The sequence below is a fragment of the Vipera berus genome, assembly GCF_964194415.1.
Source record: "Vipera berus genome assembly, chromosome: 2".
NCBI classification, from domain to species: domain Eukaryota; kingdom Metazoa; phylum Chordata; class Lepidosauria; order Squamata; family Viperidae; genus Vipera; species Vipera berus.
Window position 1 is genome coordinate 64,715,005 of NC_138203.1, and position 20,578 is coordinate 64,735,582.

At 39.6% G+C, this 20,578-nt stretch overlaps 1 protein-coding gene across 1 annotated transcript in view; it reads right to left on the reverse strand.

Moving 5' to 3' along the window:
• Nucleotides 1-19,738: 19,738 nt before the first annotated feature.
• NTRK2 (neurotrophic receptor tyrosine kinase 2) overlaps nucleotides 19,739-20,578 on the reverse strand; it is a gene marked incomplete at its 3' end in the record, with an annotated part of 199,668 nt that continues 198,828 nt past the window's right edge. The window contains exon 18 of the mRNA XM_081317128.1: nucleotides 19,739-19,924. Coding sequence (XP_081173254.1) covers nucleotides 19,739-19,924 — 186 coding nt within the window. The remainder of the gene's footprint in view (nucleotides 19,925-20,578) is intronic.

Sequence of the window (20,578 nt, forward strand, 5' to 3'; positions counted from 1 at the left end):
TACTGTATAACAGAGTTTTCAAAGTTTTTTTTTGTTTTTGTTTTTTTTAAAAACTAATATATTTTGCAAATTTATATCTATCCCTAGAACATGGGTTTTCAAACTTGGCCCTTTTCTGACAAGTCATCAAAGGGCCAGGTTTGAAGACCCTGCCCTAGAAGTTTTGCAGCTCTAATCCTGTCTATGGAAAAACAGGGAAGGGCATAATAGAAAAATCTATCTTATCTGTCTGAACAATGAATATATCAAAATGGCTCACATGATTCAAAGTGTGAAACAGAAAATGCCCTTTGTATTATACAATCAGTTCAGTTGCTTATACACTTCAACACATCTCACCCAATGTGAATCGACATAATCTACTTTAAAGGTTGGGGAATGGAAACTGAATATGTAATATAACAATTATAGATCAGGCCACCAGGTCAATAAAAGTTAACCAGTGGGAGGAGAATGGCTCCTATCTATTTTAACTGTGCCAAACTATGGATTTATTTATTTATTTTATTTATTTTTATTTATTTATTTAGATTTATATACCGCCCTTTCCCGAAGGACTCAGGGCGGTTTACAGGGCATTTAAAAGAAAGGCAATACAAACGTTAAAACAAATTTAAAAAGATTAAATAAAACACTGAGAAAAATAAAAACCCAGTTAAAATTAAAATTTAAAAAAATTCTCAGCCTGGGCCAGAGAGCTCAAAGAGCCAGGTCTTCAGGTCCCGGCGGAATGAACAGGGGTTGGGGGCAGTCCTAAGCTCCGCAGGCAGCTGGTTCCACAGGGCAGGCGCACCCACTGAGAAGGCCCTACCCCTGGGTGTTACCCGCTGGCAATCTTTTACCGGCGGCACCCTGAGAAGACCCTCCCTGTGGGAGCGCACTGGACGAAGGGAGCTTGATGCTGGCAGCAGGTGTTCCCTCAAATATCCCAGACCCTCGCCATTTAGGGCTTTATAGGTCATCACCAGCACCTTGAATCTCACCCAAAGGGCAACCGGAAGCCAATGCAGCTCGCGGAGTAGAGGTGTTACATGGGAGTATCGGGAGACCCCCATCACGACTCGCGCGGCTGCATTCTGCACCAGCTGAAGCCTCCGGGTGGTCCTCAAGGGCAGCCCCATGTAGAAAGCGTTGCAGTAGTCTAAACGGGAGGTCACGAGGGCATGAGTGACTGTGCGTAGGGCATCTCGGTCCAGGTAGGGTCGCAACTGGCGCACCAGGTGAACCTGGGCAAAAGCCCCCATGGTCACGGCTCCTATATGGTCTTCAAAAGTGAGCTGCGAATCCAGGAGGACGCCCAAGTTGCAAGCCCTATCAACGGGGGGTAACACCTCACCCCCCATCGTTAGAGATGGAATAGTCTGGTTGACCCGAGATGCCGCTATGCACAGCCACTCAGTCTTGGCAGGATTGAGAGGAAGCCTGTTTCTCCCCATCCAGACCCGGACCGCCTCCAGGCAACGGGACATCACGGCGAGGGCATCGCTGGGTTGGTTTGGGGTGGAGAAAAAAAGTTGGGTATCATCAGCGTACTGATGATACCCCACCCCAAAACCACGAATGATCTCGCCCAGCGGCTTCATATAGATGTTGAACAGGAGGGGCGAGAGAACCGACCCCTGAGGAACTCCACAAACAAGAGGCCTCGGGGTGGACCTCTGCCCTCCCGTCAACACCTACTGCGAGCGGCCCAGGAGATAGGAGGAGAACCACCGCAAAACAGTGCCTCCCACTCCCAACCCGCTGAGACGCCACAGTATGATACCATGGTCGATGGTATCGAAAGCCGCTGAGAGATCTAATAAGACTAGGACAGAGGAACAACCCCTGTCCCGAGCCCGCCAGAGATCATTCACCAGCGTGACCAATGCTGTCTCCGTGCTGCGCCCAGGCCTGAAACCCGATTGGTACGGGTCCAGATAATCAGTTTCATCCAGGAACAGAGGAAGCTGATGGGCCACCACACTCTCAACAACCTTCGCCAGAAAGCGGAGGTTGGAGACCGGATGATAGTTATTTAAAACAGCTGGGTCCAGGGCAGGCTTCTTGAGGAGGGGTCTCACCACTGCCTCCTTCAGGGAGGCGGGGAAGACACCCTCCTTCAAGGAAGCAGTTATTACTGCCTGGAACCAGCCTCGTGTCTCCTCCCGAGCCGCATAAACCAGCCAGGAGGGGCACGGGTCCAACAAACAGGTGGTGGAGCTCAGCCTCCTCATCATCCTGTCCACATCATCAGGGGAAACAGGATCGAACTCAGTCCAGATAACATGCTCAAGACCGTCCGATTCCTCCACGTCAGACTCTGCCCAGTCAGAGTCCAAACCGGCCCGGATCTGAGCGATTTTGTCCGTCAGATGATGACTAAACTACTCGGGCCGCCCCTGCAAGGGATCCTCCCTCACCTCCTTGTTAAGAAGGGAGCGAGTCACCCTAAACAGGGCGGCCGGGCGATTATCTGCGGACGCGATAAGGGCAGCGAAGTAATTAGCCTTCGCCGTCCTCATCGCCGCAAGATAAGACCTTATAAAGGTTCTTAACTGCAATCGGTCAGATTCGGATTGGGTGGATATCCAACAGCTCTCTAGACCCCGTCTCCGACGCTTCATCTCCCAGAGCTCCACAGAAAACCATGGGGCCCAACGGGATCTGTGCCGGGTCAGGGGTCGCAAGGGTACAACACAGTTGAGTGCCTCAGTGGCTGCCTTATCCCAGGCATCAACCAAGGCTTCAACTGGGCTGTGGGTGAGGGCAATGGGTATAGACCCAAGCGCCATCTGGAACCGTTCCGGGTCCATTAGGCGACTGGGGCGGAACCACCTGGTCGGTTCCACCGCCCAGCAGTGGGGGGTAGCATAACGGAAGACCAGCCGCAGGAGATAATGGTCGGACCATGACAGGGGAACAATGACCGGTGAACCCCCTCCTAAGTCATCCAACCACTGATCGTTGTCTTTCAAAATATGTCACAAATGATTTAGAAATGAAATAGGGCACTGGATTTGACATTCAAGATTATTTAAATCTATAGTGGCAACTATAGAAATGTGATAATAAACAAGCAATATATTTATGTAAGGCGTTTGCTTTATTTAAACTTGTCCAAACAGATGCATATCTCCTGAACATATCTTATTTTGTCACTCACCCTTTCCTACTTCCGGTTACAATTGCTTGACATGTTGACTCAAGGATTCGGGGGTATTAATGGAATTCTCTTAAATAAGAATTTTTTTGGTGATGAAAATATAATTTGATGTATAAGAAGTCTATTTTAGAAATAGCAATCAAGTTCAACAAAGGCAAAATGCGCAAATGCTTCACATGGAGAGCACTGCTCGGCAACCAGGTCTCTGGGATTTTTACCTACCCTGTTGCTAGGCGACAGGACATCTATATTTCTACTGGCTTGAGAAGCAACCAGTGTGTGTGTGTGTGTGTGTGTCTGCACGTGCATGTGCGCACGTGCGCATGCACGCACACAAAGGAGCATGTACACATACATGCCAGTTCCCAAAATATTGAAGAAATATATTTGCAAAAGAAAATTAAGGAAGATAAAACCAAAGCTAAAATAACCTGAAACGCTAATGATACTAGGAAGGAATAAATGAAATCCCACTCTGCATGAGAAGAAGATGGTTAAGAAGCAGCAACTGGAGATTACAAATGAAACAGCTTTGTGTTGTACCTGATTTCTCTGATTTAAGATTGATTTGATTTTTTTTGTGACAAACTGAGTTACAAGTGCTTGTGGTGTACACGGAGAGTTATTTATCGGGTTATTGTACATTTATACATTGAGAATTTCTTGCAATGAACCCAGGATAATAAGACCAAATCATAGACCTTTGTAATTTAGTCTCAAAATCACAACAGTCACAAAACACAAAAGTAAGCTGCTGCCATGTGTGTGTATGTATATAGCAGAGATTGCCTGGAAGGGCATTTGTTTTCTTTTTCTTTTTCTCTTCTCACTTTGTTTTGGGGTAGGGATTTGTATTAGGGTTTTGTTTTTCTTTGTGTGGTATCCATTTCCTATTTCTGCTCATAATGCCCTTGAGATAGCTAACAACGAATATATGTATAATACCTAGCATTCCATAAGAATAGCAACATCACCGTTAAACTAGCTAAAACTACAAAGATGTCAGGTGCAAAGAATCAGAACCATACATTATGTTCTAGTTACGCTGATTTATTGCTCATGGTTTCTACATAAGAGTCTAGTCAACTAATGGTCAGCACTAAATCGGCTGCTAGATAAAAGTTAAAGGAATTCAAGAGAGCTTGGAATTGGAACATAATGACTCTAGGCTGACTCCTCTTTTGACTCCACCTCCAGGCTCTGCCTGTCCTTCTCCCACAAAAGGCCTGGAATTTATCCCAGATTTAGAAGAAACTGCATGAAAGAGAAGGGAGGATAAACAGGATGAACAGCAAAGATTTGAAAATGTTGATTTTGGAGAAGAGATGATATGGGAAAGGACTGAGTGATTTTTTTTTGGAACTGATTTTTATGAAAAAAAAAAAAGAATTATTCATATTTTTATATCTACTATATGTATAGAGGATTTCACTCTGAATAGTGACAATGCCCTTACTGAGTGTTGTCATTCTTTCAACCTTAGGCAATGGGACCATTGATCAGAGCAGTGGGAAGGCAATGTGCACTTTTCTCAATAAATGAGGACACCTCTGTAGTCCTGACATTACACATTGTTACCGAACATGTACACTAAGCTTTCTGGAATACTTTATAATGCGATGGTCTTTTTTTCCTCCTGCATCCCATTTTCGTATATTGCAAAGGCAGCTAAACTGAAAGATAATGGATCAAATTTAACGTTACTCCAAAAGATAACTGAATTTACAGATTCCTATTACAAGTACTACCAGAATAAACATTATGAAGAAATTTGATAATTTGAACAGTTTGTTTTGATCAAAGCAACCATATTTGACCATGATTTATAAGCAGAGGCTAGAGAGTCAACTATGGCACAGTTGGAGATAATTGGGTTAGATCAGGGATGGCCCTACAGAGACTATATATATATTTTAAGCATGGTGTTGCCTTCATTTCACTAGTGTGATTTTGGGGGACAGAATGACCAATCAAGGGCTACCCATCAATATTATAGATGAGCTTTCAGGTTTTACCAATTCTGTGCTTCTGTGCATGAGTTAGACATTATTCCCATAGCATCAAACTAGGAATAGACATTAGAGACATGAATGATAATTCCAATTTTTCCTTCAGAAACCACCTCTTGGCCAAGATTACAAATAAACACTGGACTAGTAAGAGTTAGTTGGCTCTCCTTCCTGGAAAATCAGCAAACAAATGTTCAAAATAAACAGCTATGTGCTTAGAGGACTTGATGCATTTTCACAAAGGTTTTTCTCCAAGGGAATCAGTTAACATAAATAAAATATTGAACCCAGAGCAGATAAGCTAATAGACTTACCCTCACTGAGCAGAGTGCAGATATCCCTCCTACTTTTTTTCAAAGTGTATCTGCTTTTACTTAAATAAGTTAATGTTTGCCATTCAGTCCTATGGAATGAAAGATATACTGGACATGTAGATACGGCATCACTGTAATAAGAGAAAAATCTGCTGATAAGGATTTCATAGGAAGGCAAAATGCTTCACTACATAGTTTTAGATTCACATATATGGATGCAGGCACACACACACACACACACACACACACACACACACACACATCCATTCCCCCTATGGTATAACATAGAAAATTTACAGATGGGTTTTTTACTGTCTATCTTGGTTTATGCAATGAGAAAATGATTGTAAAAGATATAACTGAATGAAAAATGCAGTTGACATTATTTACTTTGTCCATTTGAAAAAGTATTTTTGAGCTGCTGATTACCCAGAAGAGTTTTCATAAAAATGTAAAAATCCAAACTTTCAGCAATAAAAAAGTAAAACATGTAGCAAAATTAGGTAAAAAAAATACTCCAATCTCTTACCAAACAAAAGATCTCATGTATTTTAAATGCTTCAAAAAGTCATATCAAAATGAACATGACTTTAACAACTAACTCAAACTAAATGAAATATCTTCATGAAAGAGATTAAGAAAGAATATAGGAAACCATGGAGAAAGGAACAGTCATATTCTCCCATCAGTCTAATTTCTCCTGCTGATGAAAAAATTCAGAATGATCTCTAAAGCATTATCTTAAAAAATAGACAGTTCTTATACTATGAGAGCCATTTGCCCTGGTGGTTAAGACACCAGGCTAGAAATCAGTAGACTGTGAGTTCTAGTCCTGTCTTAGGCACAAATCTGGCTGGCTGACTTTAGTCCACTCATTCTCTCAGTCAACGATGTCAGGCTTGGGCGACAAGCTAGATGGTCAATTCCTGTCACAGCCAATGAATCAACCAAGTGTCATAATCAATGGATCATCCCACCCAAAATGGACCATAACCTGTGGGGAAATGCTAAGAAAAAAACCTTATTTGGAAAAGGTGGGGTTTTAGGCAATTAACTGAAACCAATTATTATGATTTTGCATTTAAGCCCCCTTTTTTAAATGTTCCCTGAAATCAGCTTACGTGCAATTAACAAAAGAACTATGTAAAATATGAGCCATAATGTGTTTGTATCAAAAAGAGAAATGGCTACTATATTTCATATTGACTTCTGGATAGTCTTCAGTAATTCCATCATGAGCGTATTTAAGGCAAATAGAAGATATTTAAAGGCATGACTTGGTGTTATAGCAAGCAACAAACAGATACTCCTTGTATTGCAGATATTTGTTTAGTGACCATTTGAAGTTACAACAGCACTGAAAAAAGTGACTTACAACTGGTCCTCCACTTGCAACTGTCTCAGCATCATCACAGTCAAGTGATCAAAGTTCAAGCACCTGGCAGCCAGCATGTATTTACAATGGTTGCAAGAGCCCAGGACCATGAGGACTGGAGGCTAAAACATATAAGGAATGATTGCTGGATTTGGGTATGTCTAGTTGAATGAAGAGGACGAGGGGTGACATGATAGGAGTGTTCCAATATCTCAGGGGCTGCCACAAAGAAGAGGGAGTCAAGCTATTCTCCAAAGCGCCCGAAGGCAGGACAAGAAGCAACAGATGGAAACCAACCAAAGAGAGAAGCAACCTAGAACTAAGGAGAAATTTCCTGACAGAACAATTAATCAATGAAACAATTTGCCTCCAGAAGTTGTGAATGCTCCAACACTGGAAGTTTTTAAGAAGAGACTGAATAATCATTTGTCTTAAATGTATAGGGTTTCCTGCATGAGCAGGGGTTTGGACTAGAAGACCTCCAAGGTCCCTTCCAACTTTACTACTACTACTACTACTACTACTACTGTTGTTGTTGTTATTGTTATTATTACTATCAGTATTATTACTATTGTTGCTGTTGCTGTTATTGTTACTACTACTACTACTATATCACCATTTGTGATTTTCCCAGAGAGCTTCCAACATACAAAGTCAATTTGCTTAATGACTACATTATTCACTTAACAATTGCAGTGATTTGCTTAACAACTGAGACAAAAAAAGTTGTAAAAGTGGATGTGACTCACTTGCTTGGCAATGGAATCTCTGCACCCTAATGTGGTTGTATGTCAAGGACTATCTTTGTTAGCGTTTGGGCAGACATCCTTTCCCAACAAGTAAAATGCAACTTTTATTTCCATCCTGCATATAATAGGTAGAATCAAGAAAATTGTGCTTCTCCCACAGGGACCAACATAAAGAGGGACAACTGAATTGATTTGTATCTGAAATGAATATAAAAAGCAGACCAGTTGTGCAATGTTTAATCTCATCAAACAACATAAACAAAGCTTTTAGAAGCAAAATATTTGAGAGTTTGATGGTAAAAGAGGGACAGATGCTCCGAGAACTGAGACAGCACATTGTCTGAAATTCCAGTTCAAGGAATTGGATCACGGAGGATGGCAGCCTTCATTCCCTCCTTCTGCAGAACCATTGCCTGAAATAGCAGATGGTGCTCGGTGAGATGCTTAAGGCTTAAATTTGATGTAAATTGGTGACCTTGCATTTCCCTATTCTTAAAATGGCTTTCAGGGCAAAAATAGATGTGGGACAGCTCATCACAAACTGTGGAAGAGCGGAGTGCAGGAATATTTTCTTTATTAACTAATATATTGTTTTAAAAGGTTGAGATTCTCCTCTGCAGTTGAAATGTGTGGTTTCATTGGAAGTCACACACCATTTTTAATGCAAGTGAGTGATTAATTATGTGTGGCCTTTGGCCCAAGGAAAAAAAAAATCAGTTCAAATTTCTAGTAAGAATGATTTGTCCCTGTTAAACAGCAGGTTCTTTGATGCAGGAATGAAGACGCGAACAGGTAACTCATACGTTATTTCGTGCTGTGACTGTATTGAGGGAAATGGCTGCAACCAGCCACAATACATAGTCTAGCCCAGGGGTCGGCAACCTAAAAAAGGAAAAGAGCCACCGGGAACCGGTTCCATCACAAATTAAAAAAACTGGGAGCCGCGCGCGTGTGTCCATGCACGCGCATGCGCAAAACGTTTTTTTGCGCATGCGCGGACGCACGCGGTTGCCATTTTTTTTAAAAAGTGAGATGGAACCGGTTCCCGGTTGCCCGACGGCGACGGCCCGTCTGCAAAGCTTTGCAGACGGGCCGCGGCAGCTTCCTCAAAGAGCGACGCCGCGGCCCGTTCGCGCGGAGGTACGCGCGCACCTCTCCAAAGGTTTGGGGAGGTGCGCGCGCAGCTCCGCCCATTCGGGGAGGTGCGTGCGCAGCTCCGCCCATTCGGGGAGGTGCGCGCGCACCTCTCGGAACGGGCCGCGGCGTCGCTCTTTCAGGAAGCTGCCGTGGCCCATCTGCAAAGCTGCCGCTTTCGGCAGCTTTGCAGACGGGCCGCGGCAGCGTCCTCAAAGAGCGACGCCGCGGCCCGTTCGCGTGGAGGTACGCGCGCACCTCTCCAAAGGTTTGGGGAGGTGCACGCGCACCTCTCCAAACGGGCGGTGCCACTCTCCATTTGGAGAGGTGCGTGCGCACCACTGCCCGTTCGAAGAGGTGCGCGTGCACCGGGCGGCTGGGAGCCGCAGGAGACGGCTCAAAGAGCCGCATGCGGCTCCGGAGCCGCGGGTTGCCGACCCGTGGTCTAGCCCCTAGGCGGCAGCCAATAGGTTTGAATCAACCATTGCCGCCTGGGGATAGCCAATTGCAGCACAGGAGACTTGTAGTCTGGGCTGCTGGAGAGCTATTAGCTGCTCCAGCAACCCACGTGGTATTCCCTCAAAAAGCCCAGTACATAACAGTCCCTTTGCTGTACCATGCTGAGGAGAGTGGTAGAAATTGTCCTTTTGTTCCGAGGACAGTTTCCCGTTACAGTCAAACAGTTAAACAGCAAGGCCCATGGTGGCTGTACTTTATTTTTGATCTGTAGGCAGTGGTGGGATTCAAATATGTGAACAACCGCTTCTCTGTGTAGATGCTGCTTCCGGAAGTTCATTCTGGGCCTAGGCAACACAAAATTAGCTACTGGTTCTACCAAAATGGTGCGAACCAGCTGAATCCCACCACTGTCTGAAGGGATATATAAACAAAATTTCTAACAGAGGGAAGTTGAGAGGGAGGAAGGGGAGGAAGGGAGGAGAGGAGAGGAGAGGAGAGGAGAGGAGAGGAGAGGAGAGGAGAGGAGAGGAAAGGAAAGGAAAGGAAAGGAAAGGAAAGGAAAGGAAAGGAAAGGAAAGGAAAGGAAAGGGTTGGCTCTGGTTTTACCCACATGCAGCTATTAACAGATTAGATCCGAGACCTTCATAAAAATAGGTGCCTCTGGAGAGAAGCAATTTATACATGCAAAGTCTGAATTTAATTTGAACCAGTTTATTAAGATTAAGAGGATTAAGAAACCTCTTAATCTTGTGCACTGTCTATTTCTGACAATTCACAGAAATGAGACTTATTTTCTAAGGCTACATTCCATGACTGTAAACTAGACAGGGAAGTTGCAACACCATCCCAGTGGGTGGTATAGTTTCTATAGTTGTGTCAAGAAAACAACATTGAGTTTTGACAATGTTTACAACTTATTATTAAAACTTTCTGATGCTGGAGAAAAATTAATGAAAAAGTATCTGGAAGCTGGGCCATTCTGTCCACCAGCATTATAGTTCTCCATAAAGAGAACAGAATGGACAAAAGTTGGGCTGAGAAGAGAAGCCAGCAACATAGAGTTTGAATGTGAGTTAAGCCATGTTGGAGACTCCAAAGAAAAAAATTCCTGAAAAAATCCTCAACTTTATCCCTGTATGTATGCATCTGTCATTCGGAGAAGGTTACATAACTGTTGCATTAATACTTCTGTGAATGTTAATGTTCTGGCTAATGGGCGAATGTGCCTTGCTTTCTGCCCGCCTCTGAACAGGAAATCAAATCAACCAATCAGCATGCTGGACACACATCTCCACACAACACATAGTTGAGATTTGGGAGATGTACACCTTGGCCTGTCTGCAACCATCTGAAACCCATCAACCCCTTTGTTGTGTAGATACGCGCCCACACCTATGCACAGTTGCGAACAAGTCTAGATCAACTTTTACACACACACAGACACACAAATTCAATTTCCCCAATCACATGATCCAGAACAGAGCTGTTAATAAGAATTCCAGAAGCTATGATCTGCAAATTTTCCTTAAAAGGAGCAAGGTGTGGCCATGCCAGGCATATGTCCATTTCCATTAGCTTATTATTTTTAGATGGTTATGTTCTTGAGCTGCAAAAGCAAATAAAAAAATTCTAACTAAATTCAAAACACTTATCTGTGGCCTTGCAAAAACGTTTCAGCAATAAACATGGAACAGGAGTGTCCTAATTAATGTCAATTGAAAATCTAGGGTGAATCTAGGCAAGGGACAGAAATGGTGATATGTAGCAGAAAAATGTAGACATTTTTCTCCTTGCAGTGGAAACATTAGTCCAGTGTTGGGGATTTTAAGATTTATGGATTTCAACTTCCCGAATTCCCCAGCCAACTGGCGAATTCTAAAAATTAAATTCCATACATATTAAAGTTCCTGAGAAACACTGTATTAGACTGATGCATGCTAAGAGTTGAGAGAAATTTTGTTTGAGCACTGCCTTTCAATATAAGCCCTGATTGCAACCTATAAAGCCACAATATCTTAAAGATTGGTTCTAAATAAACCAGATATAGGAAAGTTGTGACTTTTGGGTCTTTAAGAATTGTGATACATGACCATCAATTTTGTTTCCAAAGTCTTCAAAAGAGAGAGGGGGTGGGAGAGAGGGAGAGAAGAAAGCAGTTGTGATCGCAACCAAGTGTTGACTGACTGTTGCAAAAGGAGTGTGTGTTGGAAAACCAGGTAGCAGAAAAATAGATGTAGTGTAAGAGAGAGATGTACAAAGAGTGGTACTATCCTTGTATATTGCAGATATGCTGAAGAACTACCCTTCCCCCTATCCTGAATGTGATCCTCATAAAAAAAAACCACACACTTGAGACAATCAGTGATCTGAAGAAAGCAAGAGACTGCAGTTCATTACAGTGTGGTCCTTTGCGAAGTAACAGTCATTACCGTATGTAGCTGATCTCTGTCCTTTTTTAAAGGATGACACTCTTTATTTGAGGACATAATTTGTATTAAATATGGTTTAGTACAAGAGACTTCCCATGTCAGACTGAGAGAAGCTGATCACATGACTCACCACCAACAAAATTTCTAATGCTGCTTTTCGGGCTTTACTTTAATTTCAGCCAAGATGCAACAGGTCTTTAATTTTATTTCATTTTTTTAAGCAATGAATGTTGATACCAAAGTGCAAAACAAGAACTACTAAATACCTTTACGGAGACATCACATTCAACTAAAAATTGAACAGGATTAAAGGAATTCTAAATACCAGTTCACAGTCTGGGTGACATTACAGGTATTTTTATTGATGTCTAGATCTTTCTCTTGTTTATCACACACCAAAACAGGAGAAGCACAGAGAAAAATCTAGAGCCATTATCTATATACATATATCTATGTACGTACAGTACCAAGTAGCCCTACAGCACTGGGATGAACAGTTTTGAAATTAAACTTATTTATGATGCAAACATAAGTAGGTAGGGCTACTTGCTGATTTACAAAACATTCTCAGTGTTCATTCAACATGTAAGTATTCTTTTAAAATTACATAAATATGTTTTTAAAAGCTACATGTAGGTCTATGAAAAGGTTTGATTCTGTCTATCTTCCTGTTGCACCCTCTCTATATGAACAGTTTCTCAGATGTTCCTGCTTAGATTTAGTCAATTATCATTCAACCTTTTTCTAGCAGGCAACATACGTAGCAATGAAACCATAGACTTGGCTTTGAATGCATAGACAGTAAACATAATATATAACGATCCCAGTTCAGCTCCTGAGACATATGTTCAAAAGATGGCAATCTAGTCACTTAGTTGTTTGTATGAAATTCACAGTGTTTCCCCTACAACATATTTTTTTTGCTTCATATTTTGCAATGAATGTATAACATTAAAATAAAGGATTTTATTTTAGAATACCCTATCTGGCTGCAAATATCCTGAGAAGGAACCTCTTTTTGTGACCATCAAGTGGGAATCCAGATATCCGCAGCCCAGATAGTATGAACCTAGTATTAACCAAGGCTATATATGTGTCTCTTGAATCAGAGCAGCCCTCTTTCTGGCCTGAAGAAAACACTCCTGTGTGGGCCATCAAAAGTTTTGTTTAGTTAGAAAGCCCCAACTCATGTATATTTTTCAAAGTGGCACTCACAGTTCATTCACCGGTTGCAGCAAACCCAAGATGGTCTTCCTAAAGATGCTTTTTCACGAGGCAACTGGACTTTCTTGTTTTTCTTTGAAGACATTTTGCTTCTTGGATGAGAAGCGAAACGTCTTCAAAGAAAAACAAGAAAGTCCAGTTGCCTCATGAAAAGGCATCTTTGGGATAACCAAGATGGTCTTCTTAATAAACTGAGTTAATTGGATAGCCTTCTTCTGGGTTAGTTAAATGTTAAAAGTCAAAACATAACTGAAGAATATACATACAAACATACACATACTCACGTATACATATACACACACACACATTCATCCATTCATTCCACGGTGTGCTGTAAGGGAAAGCTTTCAATGGAGTAGGGCTTAGAGGAGGAAAGGACAAGAAAAACTTCACTGGCCTATCTTAAATGTCTCTTGCTTTTTACCAAGTTGTAGATCAGAAGGATGAACCAGCTTCCTAGCTACTCATCTTTCTGAGGCAACAATTTGCAGCTTTGTCTAGGTGTTAAGAATTATAGGGAGGGAAAGAACCAGGTGGCCATCTAATTATCGATCCTCTCAATGCAGGATCTGCAATGCAAGATGCAAATACCTGGTGAGGAAATGAAGAGAAACAAAATTAATTAAACAAAATGAAGTCAAATTGCTGAGGAAATAGGAAATGCAGATCAAGGACCTTAACTTATGTGGCTGCTAAATGATAGGTGTTTGTAGCAATGTCCAGGTTATTTACAATCAAGGGTAAAGAAATCCTGTAAGAATGTCAACCTCCTCATGCCACAGCAGGAAATTTTTGTCACTAACAAGACTGAATTTTCATAGCAATCTAAAGAGTTTCATAAAATATATTTATGGAGACCCTTCCCTTACCCAAAAAGTCAAGAATTACCAGTAGAGTTACTTAAAACAGGTCATTTCATATCAGTTTTCTCATGATTATTTAAATTTTTACCAAAAAAAATCCTAGATATTAACTGTTTGAAGAAAGTCTTTTAGTAAGTTCTTTTCAAATGCTTCTGGGTATTTTATTTTTGATAGTATTTACTCTCCTTATATATAAAAAGGTAAAGGTTTCCCCGCACATGCGTGCTAGTCGTTTCCGACTCTAGGGGCCGGTGCTCATCACCGTTTTAAAGCCGAAGAGCCAGCACTTGTCCGAGGACGTCTCCGTGGTCATGTGGCTGGCATGACTAGACGCCAATGGCACACAGAACGCAGTTACCTTCCCACTGTAGTGGTCCCTATTTTTCTACTTGCATTTTTACGTGCTTTCAAACTGCTAGGTTGGCAGAAGCTGGGACGAGTAACAGGCGCTCACTCTGCTACACGGCACTCGGGATTTGACCCGCCAAACTGCCGACCTTCTGATCAACAAGCTCAGCGTCCTAACCCACCGAGCCACCGCATCCCTACCTCCTTATATATAGCTGCTCCTAATTTAATGTAATATGAAAACAGCTACACTTAAGGCTTACAACTCAATTAAAAACAAGGCAGATGAATTTGAAAAGCTCTGGCTCAAAGAACTCCATGAATTGTTAAAAAGACTTGGGTGAATAATAAGGTCTTCATGTGTTACTATATAAATCATGTAAATATAAATCATGTCAGAGAGTGAAACCATCCCAAAGTTTTACACATTAATATTCAACCTCCTCTGCTTTATTTGACAATGTCATTTTGAAAAAGAGTGATGTGCTCTTCCTGACCTAGTGTTTAACTAGATACTATTTTCTTTTAAGAATGCAGTAATACAAGTAGTCCTCAATTTATGAACACAATTCAGCCCAAAATTTCTGTTGCTAAGTGAGACTTTTGCTAACTGAATTTTGTCCCATTTTATGATCTTTCTTGCCATAGTTGTAAAATGAGTCTGCCATGGTCTTAAAGTATGAAAAATGGTCATAAGACACTTTTTTTCAGTGCCGTTGTAACTCTGAATGGTCACTAAAATGAATTGTTGTAAGTCAAGGACTACCTGTATTCTGTGTAAACTCTTCTACAACTTATCTGGCTAAAAACAATCCAGTGCTGTCTGTAGTCACATTGAGCTGCTATATAAACTTTAGATCATTTGAGGAATGCCGGTCCATGGGCCGGTTGCATCATATGGAGGCCGTAGCCCCCCCCAGCTCCGGCAATGCAAAAAAAAGTTGCAATACATCACGATACATCACATGACACGGCAAGTTTGACACCCGTGTCCTAAAGTCAACAACTAAAATCAAGAAATAAATAGATGGGAGGAAAACAGTCAAGGATTTTTGGGTTGAGCAAATAATCTATTTTTAAGAATTTCCTCTATTATGTAGATCTGTGTGGAAGTTTAAAACTGACCCACCAAATATAGAAAAAACATACATTCATTTTTTTAGAAATGGAAATTTTGGTTATTTAGCATACTCAGCCTATTCATATTACTGTCTTCTATACATTACCAGTAAAAATTGTATGTGTAGTTTACACACGCTTCTACATATACACAATCACCAAAGTCTGCATATGTATAGATCAAATATTTATAAGACACATATTCAGGTATGTCTCTGTTCTTGATATATACAGAGTTTATGTAAACACACACACACATCTTTATATATATTAGTGTATGTGTGTATTTATACACTTATATTTGCAGCATAGGGAAGAAAGACATTCTCTTTAATAAGCGTGATTGTCACATTTGCTTAATGTAGAATGTTAGTTGACACTTTAAGCATGACAATTATATGCTATACACAATATTTATTAAAACCTTTCTTTTCTCTGGGTATGATGTGTGTACATGTATATATGCATACATGTATACACACATCATATATATATATATATATATAATCTCCACTTGAATGACTAAATGCAAATAAGTTAATATCATTCCTACAAGACAGTAGTTTCTATTCACAGGTCCACATTTACAGCACAACCCAAATTTTAGCCACACTGTACAGAATGCTGACTGTATAGAGCATTTGATCCTTTTAAAAGGATATGTGGTTATGCTACTGCACACTACATTATGACACAGTACTTTTAATTACTCTATTATTCTTTTCCAGAAAGGAAAAAAGGATACCATCTGGTAAAAAATTACATCCATTTTGGTATACAATTCTTCAGCAATCATATAATACACATGCTTATTCTCAGACTAAAGCCATCTTTAAATTGATACATTTTAATGAAGGTGTTTTCCACACTAACTTGTGATTGATAATCCAGCTGTTATCAAATTCAGGCCATCTCTGACATTCCACATATTTTCAGTTTTATTTGTAGCACTTCCACACACCCCAAGACACAAATGCAACAATTCATCCAGTGTGGAAAAGCAAAGTGCCATTAAGGCTCCTCAGAACACTCAGCACATTTTAAACTAGGTTCTTGTTTATAGGTCATACCTGTTTTATTGGTTCCCTGTGATCAAGGCTGAATGATTAATGATAAATATCTTCTTAATTATCCCTTGAATGGCCTTTCTTAAGGACCTTATGTCAGCTTCTATTTCCTCTGATGAGGAAAGCCTTCAACATAATTTGCTTGGTGGGATTTATTGGTTAAGTTTATTCTGAATAATGAAATAACATTTCCTTATTAAAAAATAACTTTCCAAGCAAAACAACCATTAAGGCTTCTCATTCTCCACCAGAAGAGAGAAACTGATGGGACATGCAAAGTGGGAAATCTTAATGAATATTGATTGCCAGAGGGCTTGCTGAGCATCTCTACTTGTGACTAAATATTAAAGTTCTTGAATGTAGAAAAGAACAGAGCTGAAAATTTACTACCATCAGAGGTGTTGTGAGTAGCATTCCTTTTAATTCCAATTTTGCCCCACTGGTCATCAAAACTAGGGAATCTGTCAGAATTGCAAATTTTCAGAAATTATGAAAGTGCATAGTCCATGGATAGATGTGCTTTTTGGCAATCTCTGACACTTCAAATTTTGTTTTCTGTATAGCTTTTTATTTCATTGGAAGCAGACTAGACCAGTTTGTCCCAAACTGTCACCCTTAATGTTTTTCAGGACTGCAAACTATAGAATTCCCAGTTAGATTCTAATGGGAATTGCAGTTCTAGCATAACTGGGGGCATCAAACTTGAGAAAACTGAACTAGAATGACACTGTATAAACAAAATTGGTTTTAAAGTCAGTATGCAAAAATGAACATTCAATATTTCTTTTTTTGTCTTTATGTATTACTTTTCAGTCATCACTTAAATAATCTTCAAAGTCTATTTCATATTAATCATCCTGACAGTTAAAAAAAATCCTGTTGAAACTTGTATAGGAACTAATATGTGTGTGTGTGTGTGTGTGTGTATATATATATATATATATATATATATATATATATATATATATATATATATATATATATATATATATATATATATATATATATATATATATATATATATATATATATATATATATATATATATGGATCTTTGGTTATTCGGGTTTTTCCCCGCGTAGAACTAAAGGTGTAGGGGCTACACCTACACCTTTAGTTCTACGCGGGGAAAAACCCGAATAACCAAAGATCCACATACGAACACCCGCGAAAACCTCAGAAAACATATATATATATATATATATATATATATATATATATATATATATATATATATATATATATATATATATATATATATATATATATATATATATATATATATATATATATATATATATATATATATATATATATATATATATATATATATATATATATATCGCTTTAGACATACACTGTTATATGTATAACTTAGCAACTTCTAACATGACATAATAGAATCCAACTTCACCACTATTCACATTTCTAATTTTAGATCAGATATGAAACAAGATCAGCATCTTTCTAGATTGCAAAAAGGATGCTTTAAAAGAAATAATGTAAGTCAAACACATTTAAAATGATTCTGGAAACAATTAGAAAAATAAGTGTCAAATCTTTAAAATAAAGTTACAATTACAAAACATTTAGGAGCTCTATATTCATGACCTCCTTCAGTGATTTAAAATATCCCCTCCACATTTTTGCAGCAGTTTTGAATTTATCTCATCATGATATCTTATAATAAAAATAACTTGACATGTATATCCTAAACCTTCCACATCTATATGTTATATGTTTCTGTTAACCATGTAGTATAATATTTGCCACTCCTAAATGAAAGGATGGCCATTCTAAACATTCAATATTCAATTATCTGTTCAACCAGTAACTGGTTCTCATCCTTATTTTGCTGACTTTTCTCCAGAGTTTCTCAAATATGTCCTATTTCACATCAGTAATAAATATTCAACATTGTTCCATGACCCTATTGCACCTGTAACAATACTGTACATATGTTTCACAGCAGCAATTTTGTTACAACTAAATATAGGAATTTATTATGCCTGCTTGAGTGTGCAATGAGATATGGGATGTTTTTCAGAATGAATAGAATGAATTAACTGATAAAATGTATGCTGAGTCTGGGGAAAGGATTGTTAGGAAATTGCCAGGTAGGCTGGAAAGAGGGATCAAGCAAGGGCCTAGCTTAGAGTTCTTGCACAGCCACAAGAGGCATAAGCTTGACCTCCACCCAAGTTTCATGAAGCTCTGATCATTCCCGGGGGAAGATAGTCTGGGGAAAATCTTATAATATAGGTAGAAAACAATGAAGTTGTTTACTTCAGCCATTTACGAGTGGTTCTGACTGCTTGTGCCTAACAAGGATAAACAGAAGATGAATAAAAGGACAAGGATCAGCAAGTGCTGATAAAAACATCATGTTGTAATCTCTATATTATCTATGTCTAGCTTTCCCCATATCCTGGGCATCCTAAGCTAAAACAACCTAGATGTGTGGGGTTTCAATTCCATTCCAACCCAACCCAACCCAACCAGAGGCATCAGATTTGAGGCATAATATATTTGACATAATGCCACAGTATTATAGCCCTGTTTTCAAAAGAGCCCTAGAAACTATTCTGCACTTTAATATACCCAACCATGCACTTGCATTATCAAAAACTAACTAGGGAATTCTTGTAGTAGTGACATCAGGAGAAACTATAGCAAGGTGAACCTGGGGAATTCTAACTGTGCATAAGGTGATACAATTCTGGGAAATGTGACCAAGACCTTTACTTTTCAGTCCAGTTGACACAGAAGCCCCTTTCATTATAAAAAACTTTGCAATGGAAATGACGCCTTTATTCCCCTATATGTCTCCCAAGGGAAAGCACCAGGTTCCTACTCTTTCATTAAATAATTACATTATTCTGTAAAATGTTTCATTGGATGCCAACTGATCTGATCATTTTTCAAAAGAGAAGATTATATGAGGCCAACTGATTTTTTTCCCCCTTCAGGTTGACCTCAACTGGAAATAAAATAATTATTTTCGATAGAGAATGCCAGTCTACTGCACCTGACACTTCCATTTTCCACACAGATGCCAAAGCAAATAAAGTAGAGGCAATTCCATAGATGTTCCAGATATCCATATAGCAGAAGTCACAATGTTTGAGTCTTTTTTTCCCTTTTTTATCCAGATCAAAGGCAAAAGGACAACAAGGCATTTAAGCTGTGATGAGCAAAACTGAGTATCTGCTGATAAAACAGATCAGGTTGTTAAGGCCTTTGTCTATGCAGAGTTATAATAATGCAGAAGCCTGATTGAATAGAAATTGGGGGGAAATAGAGCAGAAGGGGAGATATATGTCAGTGAAGTCATAATGTCAATATTGTGTTTACAGAGGAAGAGATGCACACAGCTTGCCCTTTGAAAGCTTCTCCGTATCTTTGTATTTAATACTGCCAGAGTTAATAACACATTGTAATGGAGTTTAGTTGCAACAGAAACATTCATTCACACACTTCATATAAGGAAGTGCTAGAAATTTCTACCCTAGAATATCCAGGTAGACTGGAGAGGCCTTGGCCAAGTTCTGAAGGAGGGAGTAGATTTCTTTGATATTGAGTCTCATATGAGGCTCCCGCTGCCAGCACCCAAGCATCAGGTCATATACTTCCTTTGGGCAGGTACGAGGTCGCTGTAGGACACGGCCCTGAGTTATACACTCAATTACCTGAAGAAAGGACAAAAAGAGAGCCCATTGATTTGTTTGTTTTGTTGGCGATACATCATTGGCCAATACTTGCAAAGATAATCTTGCAACATGTTTGCCTAACACTTTTGTACTCTTATTCCTATTTATTTAGTGTAAAAAAAATACCATTTTTTTATTTGCACCAGAAATACCAAATAATGACAGCAAGGCAAGGCAAGGCAATACATAAAAAAAATAAAGTCATTACATTTCATTGATACATTGGGGAAAATGAGCTATACTGGTACACAAGGAAGATCTTTCAATATTTCTTTCCTCCTTTTCTCATAATAGTAATTTATTGATCTTCTATGAAGCCCAACTCCCAGGGACTCTGGGCAGTTTAAAATAAGAGTTTACCACTTAAACAGTTTTGAATATTTTTATTTTGGAATTAAATTTAAATTTAGTAGCTAGAACAATTGAATTGTACAATGAGCCAGAACACACAGTTATAGTTGATTAGTTGGAAACTGCTGGCTCCCACATGAGGCAATCTGAGCTGTGATTGGTTGCTTGGGTGCAGAGGGAGAATTTCCCTTTTTCCCGCCTTTTTCTTCTCTGTGCTATGTGCGTTCTGTGATTTACCTCATGATGTGACTGTTTGCCTCACTATCTTATTTGCAGTAAATA